The sequence below is a fragment of the Tachyglossus aculeatus genome, chromosome X1 (assembly GCF_015852505.1).
Source record: "Tachyglossus aculeatus isolate mTacAcu1 chromosome X1, mTacAcu1.pri, whole genome shotgun sequence".
NCBI lineage: Eukaryota > Metazoa > Chordata > Mammalia > Monotremata > Tachyglossidae > Tachyglossus > Tachyglossus aculeatus.
This window is the reverse complement of record NC_052101.1, coordinates 86,568,114-86,590,900: the sequence shown is the minus strand read 5'-3', so window position 1 is coordinate 86,590,900 and position 22,787 is coordinate 86,568,114. Positions and strand designations below refer to the sequence as shown.

The window sequence follows — 22,787 nt, the reverse complement described above, 5'->3', positions numbered from 1 at the left end:
TACCACTAGAGAATTTGGTTAACTAAAGAAGGAAGTGCTTTGACTGTCAGAAGGATTAAACATGAAGAGGCATGTTTATCTAGGAAGTGGTGGAGTCTTCCCCTCTGGAGACCTCACCCTCTCTCAGAAGTAATAGGCCCAGAAGCCTTGGGCTGAAGCAGATAAATCCCCCGAGGTGCCAGCTTTGTAATTCAAACTCAGAAAGTAGGAATTATTCCTTCATGCTGTTGTATAAATGGAACCATCTTGGTTGCTGTCTAGGTGGCTAGGTAAGGGTAATTATTTCATAGAGCCTTTCACCAAAACTTCTATCAATCATTCATATTTATTGAGTGCTTATTGTGCACAGAGCACTGGACTAAGTGCTTGGGGAAGACACGTTCTCTGCCCACAAGGATGTTACAGTCTAGAGAGGGAGACAGGTATTAATATAAATAAATTATGGGTCTATAATAATAATAATAATAATAATAATGGTATTTGTTAAGTGTTTACTACGTGCCAAGCACTGTTCTAAGTGCTGGGGTAGATGCAAGGTAATCAGGTTGTCCCAGGTGGGGTTCACAGTCTTAATTCCCATTTTACGGATGAGGTAACTGAGGCACAGAGAAGTTAAGTGACTTGCACAAAGTCACACAGCTGACAGGTGGCGGAGCCGGCATTAGAATCCACGACCTCCGACTCCCAAGCCTGTGCTCTTTCCACTAAACCACACTGCTCCTCATATAAGTGCTCTGGGGCTAAGGGTGGAGTGAATAAACGGTTCAAATCCAAGTGCAAGGTTGACGCAGAAGGGAGAGGGAGTAGGGGAAATGAGGACTGTCGGGAAACACCTCTTGGAGATGTGATTTTAATAAGGCTTTGAAGGTGGGGAGACTGATCATCAGTCGGATAAGAAGGGGCAAAGAGTTCCAGGCCAGAGACAGGACGTGGGCAAAGGGTCAGCGAAGACATAGATGAGATAGAAGTACAGTGAGTAGGTTGGCACTACCGACTGCCACCATGGACCATTGGCAGTGTGGTAGTTTGGCTGGTTTCCACGTTCACTAAAAGGAGACAAAATTGATGGGTTCCCCATGGAAATACCTTTTCATTTGAAGCCCGCAGAAGACCCGTGCTGACTGAGATATCAGCTGTCAGCTGGTACTCCATCCACAGAACTGCACCATGGCTCTTCCCAGGCCTGGGAGGAAGCAGGGCCAGAGATTAGTTTCTGAACATGTTAGTCAAAGGAAAATGTGGAGGAATGTGCCCACCCACTCTCTTCTATTCCTTTCCTCTCTGCGTTGGCCTGGCAGAGTATAAGGGGCTCGGGGAGGTCTTCCTTATGATTTTTAATGCAATAAAATAATTATGGTATTTATTACTATGTGCCAGGCACTGTACTAACTGCTGGGGTAGATACAAGGTGATGAGGTTGGATACAGTCCCTGTCCCACATTGGGCTCACAGGCTTAATCCCCATTTTACAGATGAGGTAACTGAGGCATAGAAGTAAAGTGAATTGCCCAAGGTCACACAGCAGACTCATGGCAGAGCCAGGATTAGAACCCAGGTCCTTCCAACTCACAGGCCCGTGCTCTATCCACTAGACCATGCTGCTTCTACACTAAAAGACGAGAACATTGAGCACTGGCCAGCGCTGGGCCCAGTGGGCCAGGGTATTCTGACCAGTGAGCAAGAACCACAGCATAGCCTAACCTCGGAGGAATTCACACTTTCCACAGGCTAGAAATTCCTCTCAACAGAGGGGGAAATAAACTGCTACAACAACCCGCTTGTACTTACAGTGAGGTGGGGGTGGGTGGGGGAGTCTACCGCACCAAGGAACTCCGGAGCTCTCACCGTTAGCGCGGCTTCCCTGTCTTGGATATAGGGAGAGCACTGTCCACCCCATCCCACGTCACGCACAAACACGGAAAACACTTCCTGGCCCTGGTTAGCGGCTAGTGGCTAGCAGGCAAAATGTTGAGGCTTAAAGGGTAGATTCAAGCATTCAGACCCCTGGCTAGGCAAAGAAACAAACAGCCCAGGCACCAGAAGCAACTTCCTGGGGGAAAGCTACTTTTCTGAACTCCTAGAGGAGTGACAGCCTCATTGACAGAGAGCACCAGGGCACCCACAGCACTGTGATCAGCAGCTGGTTCTGGCTCTTTTGCCGACTTTGGATCCCTCAGTCCCAAGCCTCTGTTTCCTCACCTTTAACCCAGGGTCCAAAAGCCATGTCTGAGGGATCCCTTTAAAAGGACCATCCAGACCACTGCAGGCAGTTTTAGTAATGAGTCACTACTTAGCTAGAACCCCAGAAGCTCTGCCTTCAGCCTTTCGACAAAGAACTGAAATCAGAAGACTCAGCTTTAAAGATTAACTATCACTTTATGCGACTGCAAAAAGTTCTTTGCGGGAGGGAAGAGGAGCTAGAGGAAAAAGTGCTTAAACAGAACTGGTTTCCTGCAGCTTTGACAAAGTGTGTTAGATTAGAAGTGGAAAGAGCTCTCCACATCTCTGATTCCTATCATTTCAAGAGCATGGATATGGGAGTGCAATTTGTACAAAGTGTTTTTTTTTAAATCATCCTATATGGCAGGACCTCCAGAGTTTTAACATAGACTAGGAAACAGATAAATGGGGGAGAGAGGAAGAGAGAAAGTGGGGGGGGTGGGGGTGGGGGGAGAAGAGGGAAGAGAGAGGGAGGGAAAGGAGGAGAGAGGAGGGAGAGAGGGAGGTCCAGAGGAAAGTGTGTGATTCTGGGCTTGGACTGAAATTTTACATTTTTCACTCCAGGTCTAGCCTTTTAGCGCATTCAGCTGTAGTTAGGGCCAATTAGAGTCTCCAAAGTGTGTGAATTTCCACACCGCACCGCCAGCCACATCCCTGGTCACCGCTAAAGAAGTAAATCAATAAGATGAAGAGCCACTTAAGCAGTCCCTTGTGCAGCACTCTTCAAAAGACTACAAGGCACCTCCTCACTCACAGGCGATAGGAACTGCATCTCTACAACCCCATGATGTGCTTGCCCAAAGCTCCCCTGCCATCCAAGTCCTGGCTCTCACCCATCTAGGGGGAACCCCAGTTTTGCAGCTTGAGATTGGGTATTAACTGTGGGGGAGGGAGCCTCACATCCAGGAGACTACTCACTTTAACAGCGTTACGGAGCCTGCCATGTGAAGCATCTGCTGAGGTACAGGCTGCCTGAAATCAAAGGTCATCACCTCCTGGGGTTCCGAGAGGCTTCGGCAGGGGTATTCCCAGAGCGGGTGAGGTTCAGCTTCCTGTGCTTCCCTGAAGTCCAGAGAGTTCTGCTGAGAGAAGAGGGTGGCAAGCTGTAAATTGATCCCACAACCGGCACCTGGAATGCCTCTATAAGACAACCCCGGAGCAAGGAGGGAGTCTAGAGTAGGATAAGGGTCGGGCACGGAGGGTCATGGTACAGATGCACCACCCCACTCTCTATGCCTCTTGCAGGTAAAACCGGAAGGCAGGTGTGTTCAAACCAGGCTCGGTGGGTGGGAAGACTGGGTGAGAAGCACCAGGCTGGGAAGAGCCTCCCCTCAGCTCCCTCATTCTCATTACCTGCCAACTCCCCGCTAGAGGCCCTGTTTGTTGACCCAGCAGTGTAGGCTATTTGAGGGCTGGGAACACACCACTTCTTTATTTCGTACTTCCCAAGCGCTTAGCACAGTGCATTTGCACCCAGTGGGCACTCGATAAATGCTACCATTATTACTAAGACTCCAGCAGGGAGATTCCGGCACCCTCCGGGTCTTCTCTTTTGAATTTCCTTGGGAACCCAGTCCGGTTCCTGACCACTAGTCTCAACTTCTCCTGGCACCGTTCCAAGTCGATGATGCTTTTCTTTCGCATCGGGAGGCCACTGCCCCAAAGGCCGCGGAAGGAAGCTGCTGGATCTGATTTCATTAACTGTTAATTTCTTCTTCCAGGGAAAAAACCTCCTACAAACCTTTGTGTTGACAGGCGCTTTCTCCAGATACTTGAAAAACAGCAGTTCCCCTTTTTTGTAAAAAGGAGATCCTGCTACTTTAACCCCTAGCACTGAGGGGCAGCTTCGCTGGGGCTGCTTAGCCCTGCACCAAGAAGTAACTGAACTGCTCCATGGCTTCCAAAAGGTATAACTGCCTTGTGTGGACTGCTCAGCCCACATGCTTCGTTCCTCCGATGACAACCTACTCATTGTACCGCGATCTCATCTATCTCACCGTTGAACTCTCGCCCATGTCCCGCCTCTGGCCTGGAATGCCCTTCCTCTTCATATCCGACAGACAGTGACTCTCCCCACCTTCAAAGCCTTACTGAAGCCACTTCTCCTCCAATAGGCTATGACTATGCCCTCCTTTCCTCTTCTCCTACTCCCTTCTGCATTGCCCTGACTTGCTCCCTTTATTCATCCCCCCTCCCAGCCCCGCAGCACTTAGGTACATAGCTGTAATTTTATTTATTTATATTAATGTCCATTTCCCCCTTTAGACTGACTGTAAGCCCACTGTGGGCAGGAAACGTATCTGTTATATTGTCATACTGCACTCTCCCAAGTACTTACTACAGTGCTTTGCACATAATAAGCGCTCAATAAATGCAATTGACTGACTGACCAGCGGGATAGGGCACTGAGTTTATGTGAGATAGCAAAGCCCCTTTTCCACCCAGAACAGGCTGTGTGAATCGCCGACTTGATCTGGGAAATGCCAGTTCCGGCCCTGCTTGGAAGTAACAGGTGACCCTGCTTACCTTAATCATGTCGTCCATAATGTGAACATCAAAGCCTTCGCAGTTTCCACATGGGCTACGAATCCTCCACAGGTCCTGTGGGGGCAGCAAAGCTAATGCTAACAACCACTGAACTTGTGCGGATCAGGGTTGTTGAATGTTACCACGCAGCCAACAGAGAGATTCCACAGGTAGGATTCAATTCAGATGGCTCAGAACCAAGGAGTGGGGTGGGGTCTTCCTCTGAGTCTGAAAGCAATGGCTGGGGGACTGAAATCAATGCTATGTCGAGACTGCTAAGTGGGACAATCAATCAACCTACGCATCAGGCAGAAACTCCTCATCCTTGGCTTCATGGCTGTCCATCACCTCGCCCCCTCCTACCTCACTTCCCTTCTCTCCTTCTACAGCCCAGCCCACACCCTCCGCTCCTCTGCCGCTAATCTCCTCACCATGCCTCGTTCTCGCCTGTCCCGCAGTCGACCCCCAGCCCACGTCATGCCCCTGGCCTGGAATGCCCTCCCTCCCAACATCCGCCAAGCTAGCTCTTTTCCTCCATTCAAGGCCCTACTTAGAGCTCACCTCCTCCAGGAGGCCTTCCCAGACTGAGCCCCCTCCTTCCTCTCCCCCTCCTCCCCCCTCCATTCCCCCGCCTTACCTCCTTCCCTTCCCCACAGCACCTGTATATATGTATATATGTTTATACATATTTATTACTCTATTTATTTTACTTGTACATATCCATTCTATTTATTTTATTTTGTTAATATTTTTGGTTTTGTTCTCTGTCTCCCCCTTCTAGACTGTGAGCCCACTGTTGGGTAGGGACCATCTCTACATGTTGCCAACTTGTACTTCCCAAGCACTTAGTACAGTGCTCTGCACACAGTAAGCACTCAATAAATATGATTGATTGATTGATTGATTGACAAAGGCCGCGCTCCTGTTGGGAAGAAGCTCGTCACAGCCTCTCTGCCTCGTGAGCGTCTGCTGCCTGGCTCTTATTAAATTTAAAAGCAAAAAAAGTTACCCTTTTGTGCTCTAGGGCAGCAGGCTAGTTTCTGCCTACACTCTTTGGGATTGCTTTTAAAATAGACGCTTTAAAAACAAATCCTCTCTACTGGCTAGCCACATAATAGAAGTCCCTTCGCATACTAATGCTTCAGATACAATTCAGCAGGACAGTGTTTGCTCTGTGTTCATTAAGTGAGGCTTTAGCTCTGGTTGGGAAATTGTAAAAATGATTAGAGATGGGGGAAGAAAAACCTGCATATGATCATGGAATGAGCAATCTAGGAGTTTAGTAAAGATATGCTACTCCCAGAACGGGCTTCTTCAAAAGTTGTGCTGACTGCCCATCATCCATTTTCTAAGTTGAACTCTAACCAAGAACTTGCACTCAAAAGATGTCATGAAAAAATGACGGCCATGGGGAGGCCAGCTACAGTTCTAGGGCAATTGGTATTCATTCATTCATTCAATTTTATTTATTGTGCACTTACTGAGTGCAGAGCACTGTACTAAGCGCTTGGGAAGTACAAGTCGGCAACAGATAGAGATGGTCCCTACCCAACAATGGGCTCACAGTCTAGAAGGGGGAGACAGACAACAAAACAAAACATGTAGACAGGTGTCAAAATCGTCAGAACAAATAGAATTAAAGCTATATGTACACCATTAACAAAATAAATAGAATAGTAAATATATACAAGTAAAATAGAGAAATAAATCTGTACAAATATATACAAGTGCTGTGGGGAGGGGAAGGAGGTAGGGTGGGGGGGCGATGGGAAGGAGGAGAGGAAAAAGTGGGCTCAGTCTGGGAAGGCTTCCTAGAGGAGGTGAGCTCTCAGTAGGGCTTTGAAGGGAAGAAGAGAGCTAGCTTGGCAAATGTGTGAGACTTCTAGACTGTGAGCCCACTGTTGGGTAGGGACCATCTCTATATGTTGCCAACTTGTACTTCCCAAGCGCTTAGTACAGTGCTCTGCACACAGTAAGCGCTCAATAAATACGATTGAATGAATGAATGAATGAATGAATGTGTGGAAGGAGGGCATTCCAGGCCAGGGGAAGGATGTGGGCCGGGGGTCAACGGCGGGACAGGCGAGAACGAGGTACAGTGAGGAGGTTAGCAGCAGAGGAGCAGAGGGTGTGGGCTGTGCTGTAGAAGGAGAGAAAGGAGGTGAGGTAGGAGGGGGCGAAGTGATGGAGAGCCTTGAAGCCGAGAGTGAGGAGTTTTTGCTTGATTCGTAGGTTGACAGGCAGACACTGGAGATTTTTGAGGAGGGGAGTAACATGCCCAGAGCGTTTCTGTACAAAGATAATCCGGGCAGCAGAGTGAAGTATAGACTGAAGTGGGGAGAGACAGGAGGATGGGAGATTAGAAAAGAGGCTGATGCAGTAATCTAGTAGGGACAGGATGAGAGATTGAACCAGCAAGGTAGCTGTTTGGAGGGAGAGGAAAGGGCAGATCTTGCTCACGCTCTGAAGGCATCAAAGCACGATGGATACTAGGAGACCTTGGTTTTAGTGCGAGGCTTTTGCCCTAAATAGGTTTTTATTTCCTCATCTGTATAATGTAATTGAGAATCCCGGCATTTTAACGATCTCACAGGGAGGCTGTGAAGATGAATCACCTGAGGTCTGCAAAGCCCTTGGGGTGTTCCCTAGGACTCAGGGGCTCTGACCATGGTGGCACAAGGCAGGGCAATTTCCGGAAAGCCATTTTCTGCTGAGCAATTCTGATTTTGACCAGAACTCGCAAGAGCTAGGGTGGGGCCATGCAGAGAGGGTGAACACATCTGGAGCCCTGTACCACAAGTCCCAACTCAAAGCCCGTGTCAGGAACTCGGTTTCCCAGCACATCTGCCTGATTGACGGGAGTTTTTCAGCCTTTTCTGCCCCAAGCTGTGGCAGTTGAAGTCTTCTCCCTCAGCCCCGCTGAGCCTCCAAGCAGTCCCCAGGTTCCACGCAGGCTGGTGACAGGACAAGGGGGTATGACATGAGGCAACGTAGAGTGAAGAGTAGTGAGGGGAGGAGAGAGAGCCTATCTAGAGGTTGGGGTTGACCAGATCCAGTCCCAAACAAAAGAGATCCAAAAAAAAAAATATGGTATTCGTTAAGCACTTACTATGTGCCAAGCACTGTTCTAAGCACTGGGGTAGATAAAAGGTAATCAGGTTGTCCCAGGTGGGGCTAACAGTCTTAATTCCCATTTTACAGATGAGGTAACTGAGGCACAGAAGTTAAGTGAATTGCCCAAAGTCACACAGCTGACAAGTGGTGGAGCCAGGAATAGAACCCATGACCTCTGACTCCCAAGCCTGTGCTCTTTCCACTAAGCCACGCTGCTTCCCAACTAGCTTGGGGTTAAGTGGATGGGTAGGACTCCGATTCCTAGTCCAGTACTTTGGACCCCGAGGACTGAATCCTGGTGAGGATACTGGGCACAACAGAAGTCCACAAGGCCAAATCTCCTCAATTATGGCTCTGAGGTGAGGACTCGGATACTTGAGCTACATCTACCTCAGGCCTAAAGGGAGTTTTCATTAGAAAATTCCAGTTTAGCCACGGACTCAGCCTGATGCCCGGCACCTAGCTCTTGATGTCTGGGCCACGTTGATGTAATAAACAAAAACAGAGGCAAGTATCATTAGTGTATGCACTTGGATCTATGGGCATTTGATATCTGCCTCACCCTCAACCCCACAGCACTTACGTCCATATCTCTAAATTATATATTATAAATGATTTACTTTTATTAACGTCTGTCTCCCCCTCTAGACTGTAAGCGCACTGAGGGTAAGAAACGTGTCTATCAACTCTATTGTACTGTATTCATTCAATCGTATTTATTGAGCACTTACTGTGTGCAGAGCACTATACTAAGCACTTACAGTACTCTTATTGTACGCTAAGTGCTTACTGTACTCTTTCAAGTGCTTAGCACAGTGCTCGGCACAGAGAAAGCACTCAAAATCATTGATGATGATTCATTCGTTCACTCAATCATATTTATTGAGCAATTATGATGATGATGATTAGTCCCACCTCTCAAGGGCCCTGGCTTCACCCTGTGGACCTGAATGACAGAGAGCATCGCAGGCTCTCCCTCCCCGACTCATTCTATCACTGAAATCCTCATCCCATTGCCAGCCTGGGTGGCTTCAGGATGGTCCCTAAGAGAGCAGGAAGGCCAGCAGAGATGTGGGCGGGTGGACAGCTCCACCAGCACCCCTGGACATCACTCCTGGGAATTAGCTGTCCATCGTGCCTACGCCTGGATCAATCAGGAGACACTTACAAGGGAACCTGGAGATTCTGCACAAGTCAATTCTGGCACTCTCAAGGCAAATCACAAAACTGCTCCAAAAAACACTTTCATTGGATTGGAAACCAGGCTGGGAGCTCTGCACTGGCTAAGTAGCAGGGAGGGTCTGTTAAGATTCACTTTATTTATTTTCTCCAGTTGCCAAGAAGGCTGCCTGTTGGGGACCCAATATTAGGGCATTTTGATCCAAGTGGTCTGAAGTAATGCAATTAGGAAAAGATCCAGCAACTCGCTCCAAAATCCATTTCAGAACATAACCCACTATGCCATCTCAGACTGTGAATTTATGAATCCCTTCTCTAAAGCAAATGTGATTTGCTTGAGCAAATTTTCTCTGCATATCAAGGCATATTTTTCATTTAATAAAAAAGTACTTTAATTTTTCCAAAATGACTGGGTTTCTGCTGAAGGGAACAAATTAAAGTGATGCTCTTCCGAGTCTTGACTTAAAAAAAAGGTACTTCAATCTTCCATCCTAAATGCTTTTAACAATTGGAAACACGGCCTTTAATGGTTGAGAAAGGAGGAGGTGCAGGATGTGCTCTAAAGCACTCAATTTGCTACTCTAATTACTCCAAGATAAGGCATAACTGTGAACTGACAACACACAAACTACTTCAATTTTACTTGCCAATTTGCTCAGTCTTAAAACAATGAGGCGGCAATGCACTGAATCCTGTAATGCTCCAATAAAAGCAGCAGAAAATGCAAAATCTGGGGGCCAACACTGGCTTCCTCTGATCAGAATCTCTTGCTAGACTGTAAACTTCTTGTGAGCAGGGAACGTTTTCCCCACTTCAAAACCTTACTGAAAGCACATCTCCTCCAAGAAGCCTTCCCTGACTAAGCCCTCCTCTCCTCTTCTCCCACTCCCTTCTGTGCCTCTCTTACTTGCTCCTTCATTTATCCAGCGTGGCTCAGAGGAAAGAGCACGGGGTTGGGAGTCAGAGGTCATGGGTTTGAATCCCGGCTCCGCCACTTGTCAGCTGTGTGACCTCGGGCAAGCCACTTAACTTCTCCGTGCCTCAGTTACCTCATCTGTAAAATGGGGATTAAGACTGTGAGCCCCATGTGGGACAACCTGATCACCTTGTATCCCCCAAGTGCTTAGAACAGTGCTTTGCACATAGTAAGCGCTTAACAAATACCATCATTATTATTTTTCATCCTCCCTCCCATCCTCCCAGCACATATGCATATATCTGTAATTTATTTATCTATTTATTTGTATTAATGTCTGTCTCTCCCTCCAGACTGTGAGCTGGTTGCTGGTAGGAAAGTGTCTGTTATATTGTACTCTCCCAAGCACTTAGTACAGTGCTTTGCACACAATAAGCGCTCAATAAATACAATTGAATGAATGAATACAACTCTGTTGTACTCTCCCAAGATTCTCCCCCTCCAGACTATAAGCTCATTGTGGGCAGGGAATGTGCCTGCTTACTATTACACTGTACTCTCCCAAGCGCTTAGTACTGTGCTCTGCACACAGTAAGCACTCAATAAATGATTGAATGAATTAGTACAGTGCTCTGCATACAGTAAATGCTCAAAAAATACCCCTGGTTGACTGACTGACTAATTACATGCTGATGGAAAAATCCCAGTCTCAGCAGTTCTTAATCAATCATTTAGTGGTCATCTACTGTAGGCAACACACTGAACCAAGCACTTGGGAGAGTTCAATAAAATAGACACAATCCCCACCCTCGAGCACTTAGTCCAGTTCTCTGCACTCAGCACCCCAAAATACCGTGGTTTGATTACTTAACACACGAGATGCCAGCGTGCAGCATTACCTTGAATTCCACGACCACCATGTGGAGGGAGGCGGACTGTGGGAAAACCGTGACATCCGGGGTCAGGTGCTGTGCCACAGCTGTCCTGGCGTACCAGAAATAGAGGTTGTGCCATGGCAATAGGCTTGTGGTGAAAAACGGTTCTGCCAGAAGAACTGAGACCTAGACAGGTGGAGATATAAGAAACAAGTAAGGCTGGGCCTACCCATTTCAACTGATGGGTGGGGGAGATGACATTTAAAAACACCCCCTCAATGCCAAACTTTTGTTTTTTATGGTATTTGTTAAGCCCTTACTATGTGCAGGACACTGTACTAAGTGCTGGGATAGATCCAAGCTAATCAGGTTGGACACAGTCCCACATGTGGCTCACAGTCTTCATCCCTGTTTTACAGATGAGGTAGCTGAGGCACAGAGAAGTTAAATGACTTGCCTAAGGTCACAGAGCAGACAAAATGCTGACAATATGTTTGGACAAGCCAAAACCAGCCACTTCAACCTACAAGTCTTGTGGCGGAAGTGCTGCCCACCAGCTCAAACCCATAACCAAATCTGGTGACAGGAAAGAAATTCAGACATCTTAGTAAAGACAAATGAATGGTACTTCCACTTTGCCGCACAAGGATGAAAAAAAGATGGGACCGTTCCATCAAAAAGAACCACGTTTCACGGTGGAGTCTGGGTAAATGTGTGCTCTTTTCCTCTAAGACTTCTCAAGTCATATTTGATAATAGGGTTTTTATACAAGAGCTTTTTTGGTTCAAGGTTTAAGATGGTCAGTGTTTGTGAAAGATTGACTGTTAGCAAACACAGACTTCAAAGTTTCAGGACAACAAATAACATCAATGATGAAATTATGATCATGTGGAAACATGGCTGCCTAAAAATTTCGGCAAAATCTACTCCAAATCTATTTGGTGGGCTAGTTTCCCACGCCGAAACTTACATGATGAATGTTTAAACGCTGTTCCTTTAATACCATATCGAGAACCAACCATGGTTGAAATGCAGATCCAATCGGGACAAAAGGGAAATAAAGAAGGCTCAGTTTGTAATTTTGTTTGTGCTGGATTAGACCTAAAACATGTGCCAGCCCAACATGTTTGGGAAGTACTGTGGCCTAGTGGAGAGAGCACAGGCCTGGGAGCCAGAAGCCCTGGGTTCTGATCTGAGCTCCACCACCACTTGCCTGCTGTGTGACCTTGGGCAAGTCATTTAACTTCTCTGTGCCTCAGTTTCCTCAACTGCAAAATGTGGATTCAACACCTGTTCCCTCTCCTACTTAGACTGGGAGCCCCATGTGTGATAGGGACCATATTCAACCTAACTTGCATTTACACCAGTGCTATCAAAAAAAGTCACTCTGAAGAAAATTTTGTCCTGGAGCAAAGCCTATGCTGAAATGGATTCATTATTTAAAAACATATTTGCCAGAGGTATATAATCAATACCCCAAAATAAAAGAAAGACCTAAAAATAAACTGTATTACTGATGAAAGTCTTGATGCTGCAGACAACCAGTGGTGCAAATTTAGGTGACCTATTCTGATGGCTGAGGAAAAAAAAAATGCCTGGACCTGGATGATATCGGGGAGGACAAGCAGGAACAGACAGCGGGCAGAAGCATTGAGATCCTTGCAGTACAGCAGTTGGCGTTCCCCCTTCATCGGGACCCCAGGGTTCAGTGTGGGTTGCCTGAGACTTGTACGCATTTCCCCCTTCCCACCCAATCTAGCAGGGGACTTGTCCACGTCTGGACTATTGGGAGGTTTACAGCTGCCCAAATAGGGGGGCCTGGACTAGAGTCCTGAGGAGCCTGGGGAGATGGGGAGTGAACAATTTTTTTCCTCTTGCTGATGTTTCAGGATTATTGCATTTAGCCTGTCTTTTTTTTTCCTGTGTCCATTTCCTCCACTTCTACCACTATCTTAGATCGTGAGCCCTGTGGGCCAGGGTCACTGTCTGAATTAATGTTCATGTCTCTTCACAGTGCTTAGTACAATGCTTGCTATATTAGGACCAAATAATAATTGTTAGCATCAGTTATTACTGATTTTGTAGATGCTTTTTTTATGCCCCAGGCAAGTAGGACTACTATTATTCCAGTTTTAGGGTAAGTAATGGAAATAATTGATAAAAGACACTCTTTGCATAGCAATGGATAGTGATGAATGAGGGCTATGGTTTCAAATATCCAAAATGGTGAAAATATCCCTTACTTACTGCATGTTACAGACATTTCCCACAACTGATATTTTAGTCAACAAGAACATGAACTGTCAGGCACTCTGTACGATACAAACATGTGTTATTAAGCTTAGAGCGATTTTCAAACATTCACCAAGCTATTTGGTAAATATTTAGCTTCAGGTGAAAGTGTAGAAATTTTTTTGGAGTTAAATCATCAGCTAGTTGGACCAATTTGTTTGTGAGACAGGAGCCATCTTGTGAACAGTACCTACAATCAAAATCACTAGTAGCCCTTCAACAGTCCAGGCAATCAAAAGGAATAATGGGGGTGAAGAATCTGGCCAGATTCTGAAAGTACACAGAATACCTGTCTACTCTGAAGGACTATAAAACTCTGGCTGCATATGTCTTCTGACAAATAACATTTTAATTGAAAGGGAGTGGAAGAAAGTACATTCAAACAGAGATTTCAAATCACAAACTGAAATTTACACCAGAAAGCTCCAAAAGAGCCAGCTCCACAGAGGCAGATGAAAGACCAGGAGAAAAAAAAAGAGATCATTCTCTGCCTCTACACCAAGAGAACTTGGGGGGCTTGGCTCAACCCAGGACCACCCTTTAATGGATGCAAAAAGGTCATGAGTCAGCCCCTTTGCTTCCTGGCTAATGATGTAGTTTCTTCTTTCCTTCTCTGCCCTTCCCTTGGCAACCTTCAACAGGACCTTTGAATGTTTCGAACAAACAGAGCTCACATCAAAACTGACCATCATACAGCACATTTTTAAACAAAAGTTTAAAAATAATTATCAAAATGTGGCTTGGGATAAACTAATATTTGAAAAGTTCAGAGGCATCTGATAATCATAGTAGACACCTAGGTAGACACCTAAGAAATAATTGAATCAAGTGGTCAAAATGAATTGCATGCTTCACTCTTATACTTAGAAAAACTGACACCAATTATTACTTTCCAAAAACACTTTGAAAATAATATTACATCAAACTGAACATTATTGTCATCAGAGGCTTAAGGGAGCAAAAGGAACTTTCTTTAAATGTTCCTCAAAACCAGAGTCTATGTTGCGCTCATGAAAATACCCCCTAGCACTACTTTAGTCATTTTAGTCATAAAAGAGTTTCCAGAAGTTTTGCTTTCAACATTGATTATTACAATTAAGAGAAATCCTCCTTTATCAGTTAAAGTCTTCTGGAAACATTCATCTTTAGCCAATTCATTTTTATATATGCATGCATGAGATTAAAATTATTAGGACTACATGCAAATGTGGATGAGCACATTAATTTCAAATTTGCAGTCCATGTGTTAAATACCTCACCTCAGGACCAAGAACTGGATAATGCTCAATTCTGGATTTGTGCTGGAGTCTGATTCCATAAAAATTAAGCAGTGGTCAAAACACCAACAGGTAAATGGGATGCCAAGTGTTTGTTTAGCCATTTGTTGCATTTGCAAACAAGGGAAATGAGTAGAATTACTGAAGCAATACTTGTCATGCAAATAGATGTGAATCATGAAAACAAAAGCAAAATAAAACCAAAAGTGTTCAAATAGATGGTTTTGAACCTGTCTTTACCAAAAATACTTTCTTTGGGCATCTCAGACAGAGATTTTGCTTGTATGCTTGCTCACAGAACCCTCTAAATGATCAGCTACTACTGGGATCCACAATAAATGAGATGTGAAATTTTGAGCCTTTCAAGGCACACAGATGCAGAGTTCCTGTTACTTACTTTTTTATTCTCCAAATCAGCAGGGATTAGCAATTCAGGACGTTTCTCTATTACACTAATTTTTTCCTCCAAATGGTTGGCTTTAAAAATCTGAGAGAAAGAAAGGAAAGTGGATGATTTTCTTCATTTTTACCGTCTCGAGGTTATTTTTTTCTAAGCTATTTTTTAGTTAGCTGCCTACCCTTCCTCTAAACTGCAGGGACTAAAGCTATTTAATATAAAAAGATCATAATGTTTTAAGAATGAGACTACCATATTATTCATTCATTCAATTGTATTTATTGAGCGCTTACTGTGTGCAGAGCACTGTATTAAGCATTTGAAAAGTACAAGTTGGCAACACATAGAGACGGTCCCTACCCAACAGTGGGCTCACAGTCTGGAAGGGGGAGACAGACAAATAAACTACTTAAACTCAAAAAGAAATATAGCTCTTGCAAGGTCTGAAGCATAGAATTTACTGGACATGGCCACGGTGGATTATTTCAGGGGTTTTAAGGGCGGCAGTCCTGGGCTCCAGAATAAAGTGTGGGATTAGGAGGATGTAGGCTGTCACACATAGGGTGAAAACCTGAGAGGGAAATGGGTGGCACTGGAGCTGTTCCCTCTGATGTTGTGCAACCCTGCCCAGCTGAACACAACCCTGGGGATGAATCAGCATGTCCAACCCATGCCAGGTGGTTGCCACTGTCCTGCCCGGGCCAGTGTGTCTCATCCCGGGCCGGTGACACAGGATGGTAAATGAAGAAGTAAGAGGGAAAGTTAATAGATATTTATACCCTCTTGGCTTTGTCTGCATCTTCCGCCAAGCTGGGCGCCGTCTCCTGACCTGCCTTGTCAGAGCCGGGTGGGGAGAGGTTTAAGCAATACCGAGAAGAGCCTGGACGTCCTCAAGAGCTTCTGGGGATCGGGTATGGTCGTGGTACCCCCCCCTCCCACTATTCCCCCTTCCCTGGTCGTGCTGTAATCTGTCAAGGGGCGGGGATGGGGTCCTGGAGATTCTGGGGATGGGTGGGGATCAGGTGCAGGCCTGGCGAGCTCTAGCTTTTGTCAGCGGGGATCACTACCCATACCCAGCTGCAAGAAGGGGTGGTGGGGCAAGAAAGCTGCTCTGGCAGCGAATTAAAAATTACAGAGAGTGGGTCAAGGGCAGGGCAATGGTGGCGTGGCCTTACCAAAGAAACAAATCAAAGAGCTCAATACTGGATGCATTTTCTCCCAGGGCAATGATCTTTGCTCCTGGTTAACCATTCAAGTTCACTGATTATTTAATACCATTTATCACTTACTTTTTTCATGAGTCGATGAGATACCGCTGAGTTCTCTATTGTAAATACCTAAAAGAGAATGCTGGGTCGTTGGTCACAAACATTCACTGATCAGAATTTGGAAGATAAATTAGAAAGTTGGCCATAATGAAATTGTTATAAGATCATTACCTAAACACAAGTCGTCTAATCACCAACTAAAGTGTACCTACCCATCCCAGTATCACATTGCTGTTCATACACGCTGCAGAGACTATTTTCCCCCATTTCACAGATGGGAAAAATATCCAGTGAAAACCAATGAATGACAATAATGATGGTATTTATTAAGCATTTCCTCTGTGCCGAGCTCTGTGCTATGGACTGGAGTAGATTCAAGTTAATCAGGTCGGACACAGTCCCTTGTTCCATCCGGGACTCGCAGTCTAAGGAGGAGGGAGAATGGGTATTTTATCCCCATTTTACAGATGAGAAACTGAGGCACCAATAAGTTAAGAGTCTTACCTATGGTCACACAGCAGACAAGCAGTGGAGCCAGGATTAAAGCCATGCTCCGGAGCTGTGCTCGTTCAGCTTTAAGGGACTCCATTAGCTCTCCCCCTCCTCCCTTACCTCGCTGGTCTCCTATTACAACCCAACCTGCACCCTTAACTCCTCTAATGGCAACCTACTCACCATACCCTGAGCTCATCTGTCTCACCACCGACCCCTTGCCCACGTCCTCGCTCTGGCCTGGAACTCTCTCCCCCTTCATATCCAACAAACCACCACTTTCCCCACCTTCAAAGCTCTCCTAAAATCACATCTCCTCCAAGAGGCATTCCCCAACTAAGCCCTCGTTTGCCCTCCCTTCTGCACTGCCTATGCACTTGGATCTGGACCCTCTAAGCACTTGATATTCATCCCACCCTCTGCCCCCTAGCAGTTATGTACATATTCTTCTACTCTGGCATAGCCTTATCTGTAATTTACTTTAAGTTCCTTGTGGGCAGGGATCGTGTCTAGAAACTCTATTGCACTGTGCTCTCCCTAGCGTGTAGGACAGTTCTCAACACACCATAAATGCTCAATAAATACCACTGAGCTCTGCTTAATAATCACAACCCTAAAACTGCCTAAGCAGAAAAACAAGATTTACATTTGGTGCTGGGGGTTACAGTTGTTAAAGCTGTCAACATTACAAAAAATTTCCTCCAAGAAAAAAATGTACCGTGAGTAACTTTGGAAAATGTTTCCATGTAGCTGTCAACCTCAACATACAACTGAACAAGAACAAACAGGAAGAGAGCCAGTTGGTTACCTGTTCTGCTCCTAGACAGTGAGCCAGGACGGGAAGCAGGCTGCCATCACTGATGCAGAGACAAACACTGTCTGTTTTCACCACCTAATGGAAAAACTCAGAAAAGTCGTATCATTTCCCTGAAGATACAGTTTCCCTGAAAATACCATGTAAAGGCAGTCACAATCCAAGGCTTTGAAAAAGAAAAAAAATGGCAAAAAGAAGGGACGTGGATAAAGTCAGCTGTGAAAATGTACGCCTTTTCCCTCAGAAGACACAGTTTAGAAGGTCTTAGTGCAACTGTATCAGTGCAATTCATGGCATCCTCCATGGCTCTTAGGACAGGGCATTGTGCTTTTGAACCTTTTGACTGAAATCACCACAAGCCTCCCAATAGCTCTTAATACTGAAGCGGTACGAGCTAGTAGAAAAAGAATGGGACTGGGAATCAGAGGGCCTGGGTTCTAATACCAGGTTCCACCACTTGCTTGCTGTGTGTCCTTGGACAACTCACTTAACTTCTCTGTGCCTCAGTTTCCTCATCTGTAAAATGGGGATTCATCACTACCCATTCTCCCTCCCCACTTAGGTCATAAGCCCGATGTGGAACAGGGACTTTGTACAACTTGATTATCTTATGTCTAAGCACTGTCTTCCACAGTGCTTAGTACAGTGCTCGGCACACAGTAAACACTTAAGAACCACAATTATAATTATTACTATTAATAATAACAATAAGGCTCACAACAGTAAGCATTTGTAGACAATTTCTTCAAAATGGGTCTACCTTTATGTAACACCTATGCTTCCTTGGGGTTCTGAGATTAGGGGATCCTGCCCAGATTGTGTTTGTCCAGAAACGCTCTGGGCATGTTACTCCCCTCCTCAAAAATCTCCAGTGGCTACCAATCAATCTGCGCATCAGGCAGAAACTCCTCACCCTGGGCTTCAAGGCTCTCCATCACCTTGCCCCCTCCTACCTCACCTCCCTTCTCTCCTGCTACAGCCCACCCCGCACCCTCCGCTTCTCTGCCGCTAATCTCCTTACCGTAACTCGTTCTCGCCTGTCCCGCCATCGACCCCCAGCCCACGTCATCCCCTGGGCCTGGAATGCCCTCCCTCTGCCCACCCGCCAAGCTAGCTCTCTTCCTCCCTTCAAGGCCCTACTAAGAGCTCACCTCCTCCAGGAGGCCTTCCCAGACTGAGCCCCTTCCTTCCTCTCCCCCTCGTCCCCCTCTCCATCCCCCCCATCTTACCTCCTTCCCTTCCCCACAGCACCTGTATATATGTATATATGTTTGTACATATTTATTACTCTATTTATTTATTTATTTTACTTGTACATATCTATTCTATTTATTTTATTTTGTTAGTATGTTTGGTTTTGTTCTCTGTCTCCCCCTTTTAGACTGTGAGCCCACTGTTGGGTAGGGACTGTATATGTTGCCAACTTGTACTTCCCAAGCGCTTAGTACAGTGCTCTGCACACAGTAAGCGCTCAATAAATACAATTGATTGATTGACTGTACCCAGGGTGAGGAAGGGATGGAAAGGGGCCAGGAGAAAGCACTAAGGCAGGGGTCTAACAAAGTTCCATCCCCAAGTCACCTCCTTCTAGACAGTAAGCTCGTTGTGGGCAGGGAACGTGTCTGTTGTATTGTTACTACAATACTCCCTAGCACTTAGTACAGTGCTCTGCATACAGTAAGCACTCAATAAATGCAATTGACTGACTGACTGACTGACTCTCCTATGAGTCTAGGCCAACTACCCCTTTGTACCTCCCTTCTAGTTTTGTCTCACTGCCCTGCTGAGATTAGAAATGAATCCGAAGAGAGATGAGGGGAGAAGGGACTTTGCCATTCCTGACCCCTAGGCAAATTTTCTGGACACCTCAGGGCCCATTTTTCTGCTGAAAGGGCTCTACCAATTTCAAATCAATCCTGTTCCTGACTCCATCCTTTAAGATTCGGGAATGGCACGAAAGTGACACGGAGACCAATTTCAAAACCCTCAACCCATTCCCTAAGGACACAGAGTGAGAGGAGAAATGGTTAGGTAAAACCAGCATCTTAAATTAAGGCCTCCCTTTCGCCACCTCCCCAACATCCAATCTTTCTGTACATAATTAATCCTGTTCAACTAAAACCAACAAAACTAACAACAAAAGTAACTACAAAGGCTAATGAGGGAAGCAGCAAGGCCTAGGGGACACACCACGAGCCTGGTAGCCAGATGGACTGGGTTCTAATCCCAGCTCTGCCACTTGCCGGCTGTGTGACCTTGGGTAAGTCACTTAACTTCTCTATGCCTGTTTCCTCAATTGTAAAATGGGGATTCAATACCCATTTTCCTGCCTTCTTAGATTGGGAGCTCTATGTGGGTCAGGGACTCTCTCTGGACTGCTTAACCCCAGCGCTTAGAACAGTGCTTGACACAAGGTAAGCACTTAGCAAATACAAAATACAAATATCAAGCGCTTAGTACAGTGCTCTGCACACAGTAAGCACTCAATACGATTGAATGAATATACAAAAAAAATGAGTAAGAATGAGTTTATATCTTGTGTGCACCTTTAGTCCCCCAAAATCCAATGCTGCACCATTTAAATAATCTGAAATAAAGGTTTTGAAGCACCATAATCTAGGGCAGAGGTTCCCCAAAATAGAGGGGTGGGATGTGGAGAGGCAGACATGGTCAGGAAACAGGTCACAATGCTGCAGGGTTCATGATTACAGGCAGTGGAGATGAGGAAGGAATAATTTACAAATTTGAATTCTCAACTATCCCATTGATACCCACCCCTCAAAGCCCAAACTGGCACAGAAGCAACTCAAATTGAGAAGCAGAATGGCTTTTTGGATAGAGCACGGGTCTGGGAGTCAGAAGGACCTCGGTTTTTCTCCCAGCTCCACCACTCGTCTGCTGTGTGACCTTGGGCAAGCCATTTAACTTCTCTGGGCCTCAGTTACCTCATCTGTAAAATGGGGATGAAGACTGTGAGCCCCATGGACTGTGTTCAACTACCCCAGTGCTTAGTACAGCGCCTGGCTCATAGTAAGTGTTTAACTAATACCATTAAAAAAAAATTTGGAATTAAATTACATGTACATTTGGTCCTTTGGTCTTGCCATAGTGCATATTTTCATTACCCATTTTGTATTCAACGCATTGGCAGAATTAGACATTCTTCCAACAATACACATCTGTCTGGATACAATGAGACACGGCATAGTACGAAACAGTTGTATTCGTGTGTGGGAAGCAACAGGGATAGGGTGAGTTCTACGGTGTGAACTTTCCATATCTCAGGGTTCCACAAGAATGCAACCCCCTAGCTAGCGATATTAGGCTCCTGATTAACTAGGCAGTCTGCAGGAGAGAAAAGCAAATTTGCCAAACACAGAGAGAGTCTTTAGAAATAACACTTGGTTCACCATGTTCACAGTAAGTTGAAAGCTGCTGAAAATTGAGCTCTGATTAATGGAAAATCTTTTTCCCTCTGGTTGACTCAAAAACCCAAACTTGTGGGTTCCCCACAGCAGCAACTTTTTTTTAAAAAACCCACATTCTTCCACCTCATTTTTGATGCTTGCTCTCCTGTTCCTCCCTTGTTGATCACTGACGTTTACTGAGCATCCCCTTCATAAATACTATTAATACTATTATCAATTAATTGATATTTATTTATATTAATGTCTGTCTCCCCCTCCAGACTGTAAGCTCATTGTAGGCAAGGAATTTGTCTGTTTATTGTTATATTGTACTCTCCCAAGCGCTTAGTAAGTGCTCAATAAATATGACTGACTGACTGAATGAATGAATGAATGAATCACTCAAGAGTTTGGATATGCCTTTGGATACACAACCCCGTTGTTAAGGAGGGCCCAGTGAAGCCTGCAGTTCAACAGTGTGTGTTGCCAATGGCCTTGGGGGAATTGGTTCCCTACATTCCCTCAACTGTTCTACCTTCTCAAACTGCCAAACTGCATAACTGAGAGTGCAGACTGGTATTCTACTGGGATGGCTTCTTTTTGAGACAGTCACAGAGTAAATTCTCGGTATCTGGACAAGGCAAGAAAAGCTAGGCCCCCGAGGAAGAACCTGTAGGGAAAGATGGCAGCACAATCCACTCCCACTTCCCTTATGAGGAAAGCGTGAACTACTCAAGAACACTGATGAGGGGAGACTCACCGTCTTTAAAGCCTGGACATACTGGTCCGTCCTGTTCTGGTCATTGAGCTCTCCAAACCGAGGCCGGTTCCAAAGCAAGTGAGCCTGACATTCACACACTGGGCGCTCTCCGTGGGAGTCACTCCTGATTGCTTCATACCTAATAGAGACATGAGCAATGGGAACTTGCCAGGCACTTTACCCCTTTTATATCTGGTCTAGCATGTTCCATGTCAAATTTTACAGGTCATGCTTGGCTTTGATTACGCAGCAAGCAATTAACCCTACAAGAAAAACCCCACTTCCTGATGGGGAGGGGTTTGGTAATAGTTTGTACCACACTATTATTATGACCTCTTCCAATGTACTGCTTATCATGCATTTCTGCTCTCATACATAATGACCAAACACCTAAACTTTCAACAAACTTCTTCGGGCCCAAAGCCACCTGGGCAAACACACATTTGGCACCAGAATCATGCTTACACTAGCTAAGCTTGATGTTTTTATGGACCAGTAGTAATAATAATGACGGCATTTGTTAAGCGCTTACTACGTGCGAAGCACTGTTCTAAGCACTGGGGTGGATACAAGGTGATCAGGTTGTCCCGTGGGGCTCACAATCTTAATCCCCATTTTACAGATGAGGTAACTGAGGTAAAGAGAAGTTAAGTGACTTGCCCAAAGTCACACAGCTGACAAGCAGCGGAGCCGGGATTAGAACCCATGACCTCTGACTCCCAAGCCCGTGCTCTTTCCACTGGGCCACACTGCTTCCGCTGCTTCATAAACATTCCCTAGGGCCTAAAATGGGAAGTCAATCATTTAATCAACCAATTTATGGCATTTATTGAGTACTTACTCTGTGCAGGGCACTGTACTAAGCGCTCCAGAGAGTACCATACAATAGAACTGGTAGACATGATCCCTGCCCTCAAGAGTCCTTCCAATCAATCAACACTCCATCAATTGTATTTATATAACGCTTACAGTGTGCAGAGCACTGTACTAAGTACTGGGGAGAGTACAGTATAACAGAGTCGGTAGACAAGCTCCCTGCCCACAGTGAGTTTACAGCCTAGAGGGAGATGCACATATTAATATAAAGTACAGATATGTACATAAGTACTGTGGGGCTGAGGGAGGGGTGAATCAAATCCAAATGCAAAGGCGATGCAGAAAGGGGTGGCGAAAGTGGAAAGTAGGGCTCTGTCGGGAAAGGCCACTTGGAGGAAATGTGATTTTAATAAGGCTTTGAAGGAGGGGAGAAT

General features: G+C 45.5%; 1 protein-coding gene across 5 annotated transcripts in view; it reads right to left on the bottom strand.

The window, feature by feature from the left end:
• The window catches only part of PRMT7 (protein arginine methyltransferase 7), a 75,565-nt gene that overhangs the window by 8,679 nt on the left and 44,099 nt on the right, over positions 1–22,787 (bottom strand). For 3 of the 5 annotated variants that reach the window (XM_038772339.1, XM_038772341.1, XM_038772338.1), the window contains exons 10-17: positions 21,538–21,676; positions 17,365–17,448; positions 16,086–16,133; positions 14,797–14,886; positions 10,855–11,016; positions 4,747–4,821; positions 3,139–3,302; positions 1,087–1,183 (exon numbers count right to left, since the gene is read on the bottom strand). In XM_038772339.1, the coding sequence (XP_038628267.1) occupies positions 1,087–1,183; positions 3,139–3,302; positions 4,747–4,821; positions 10,855–11,016; positions 14,797–14,886; positions 16,086–16,133; positions 17,365–17,448; positions 21,538–21,676 (859 nt within the window). Of the gene's footprint in view, positions 1–1,086; positions 1,184–1,642; positions 1,866–3,138; positions 3,303–4,746; positions 4,822–10,854; positions 11,017–14,796; positions 14,887–16,085; positions 16,134–17,364; positions 17,449–21,537; positions 21,677–22,787 lie in introns of those variants that run through there. The other 2 variants (XM_038772340.1, XM_038772342.1) reach the window with 2 other exon arrangements.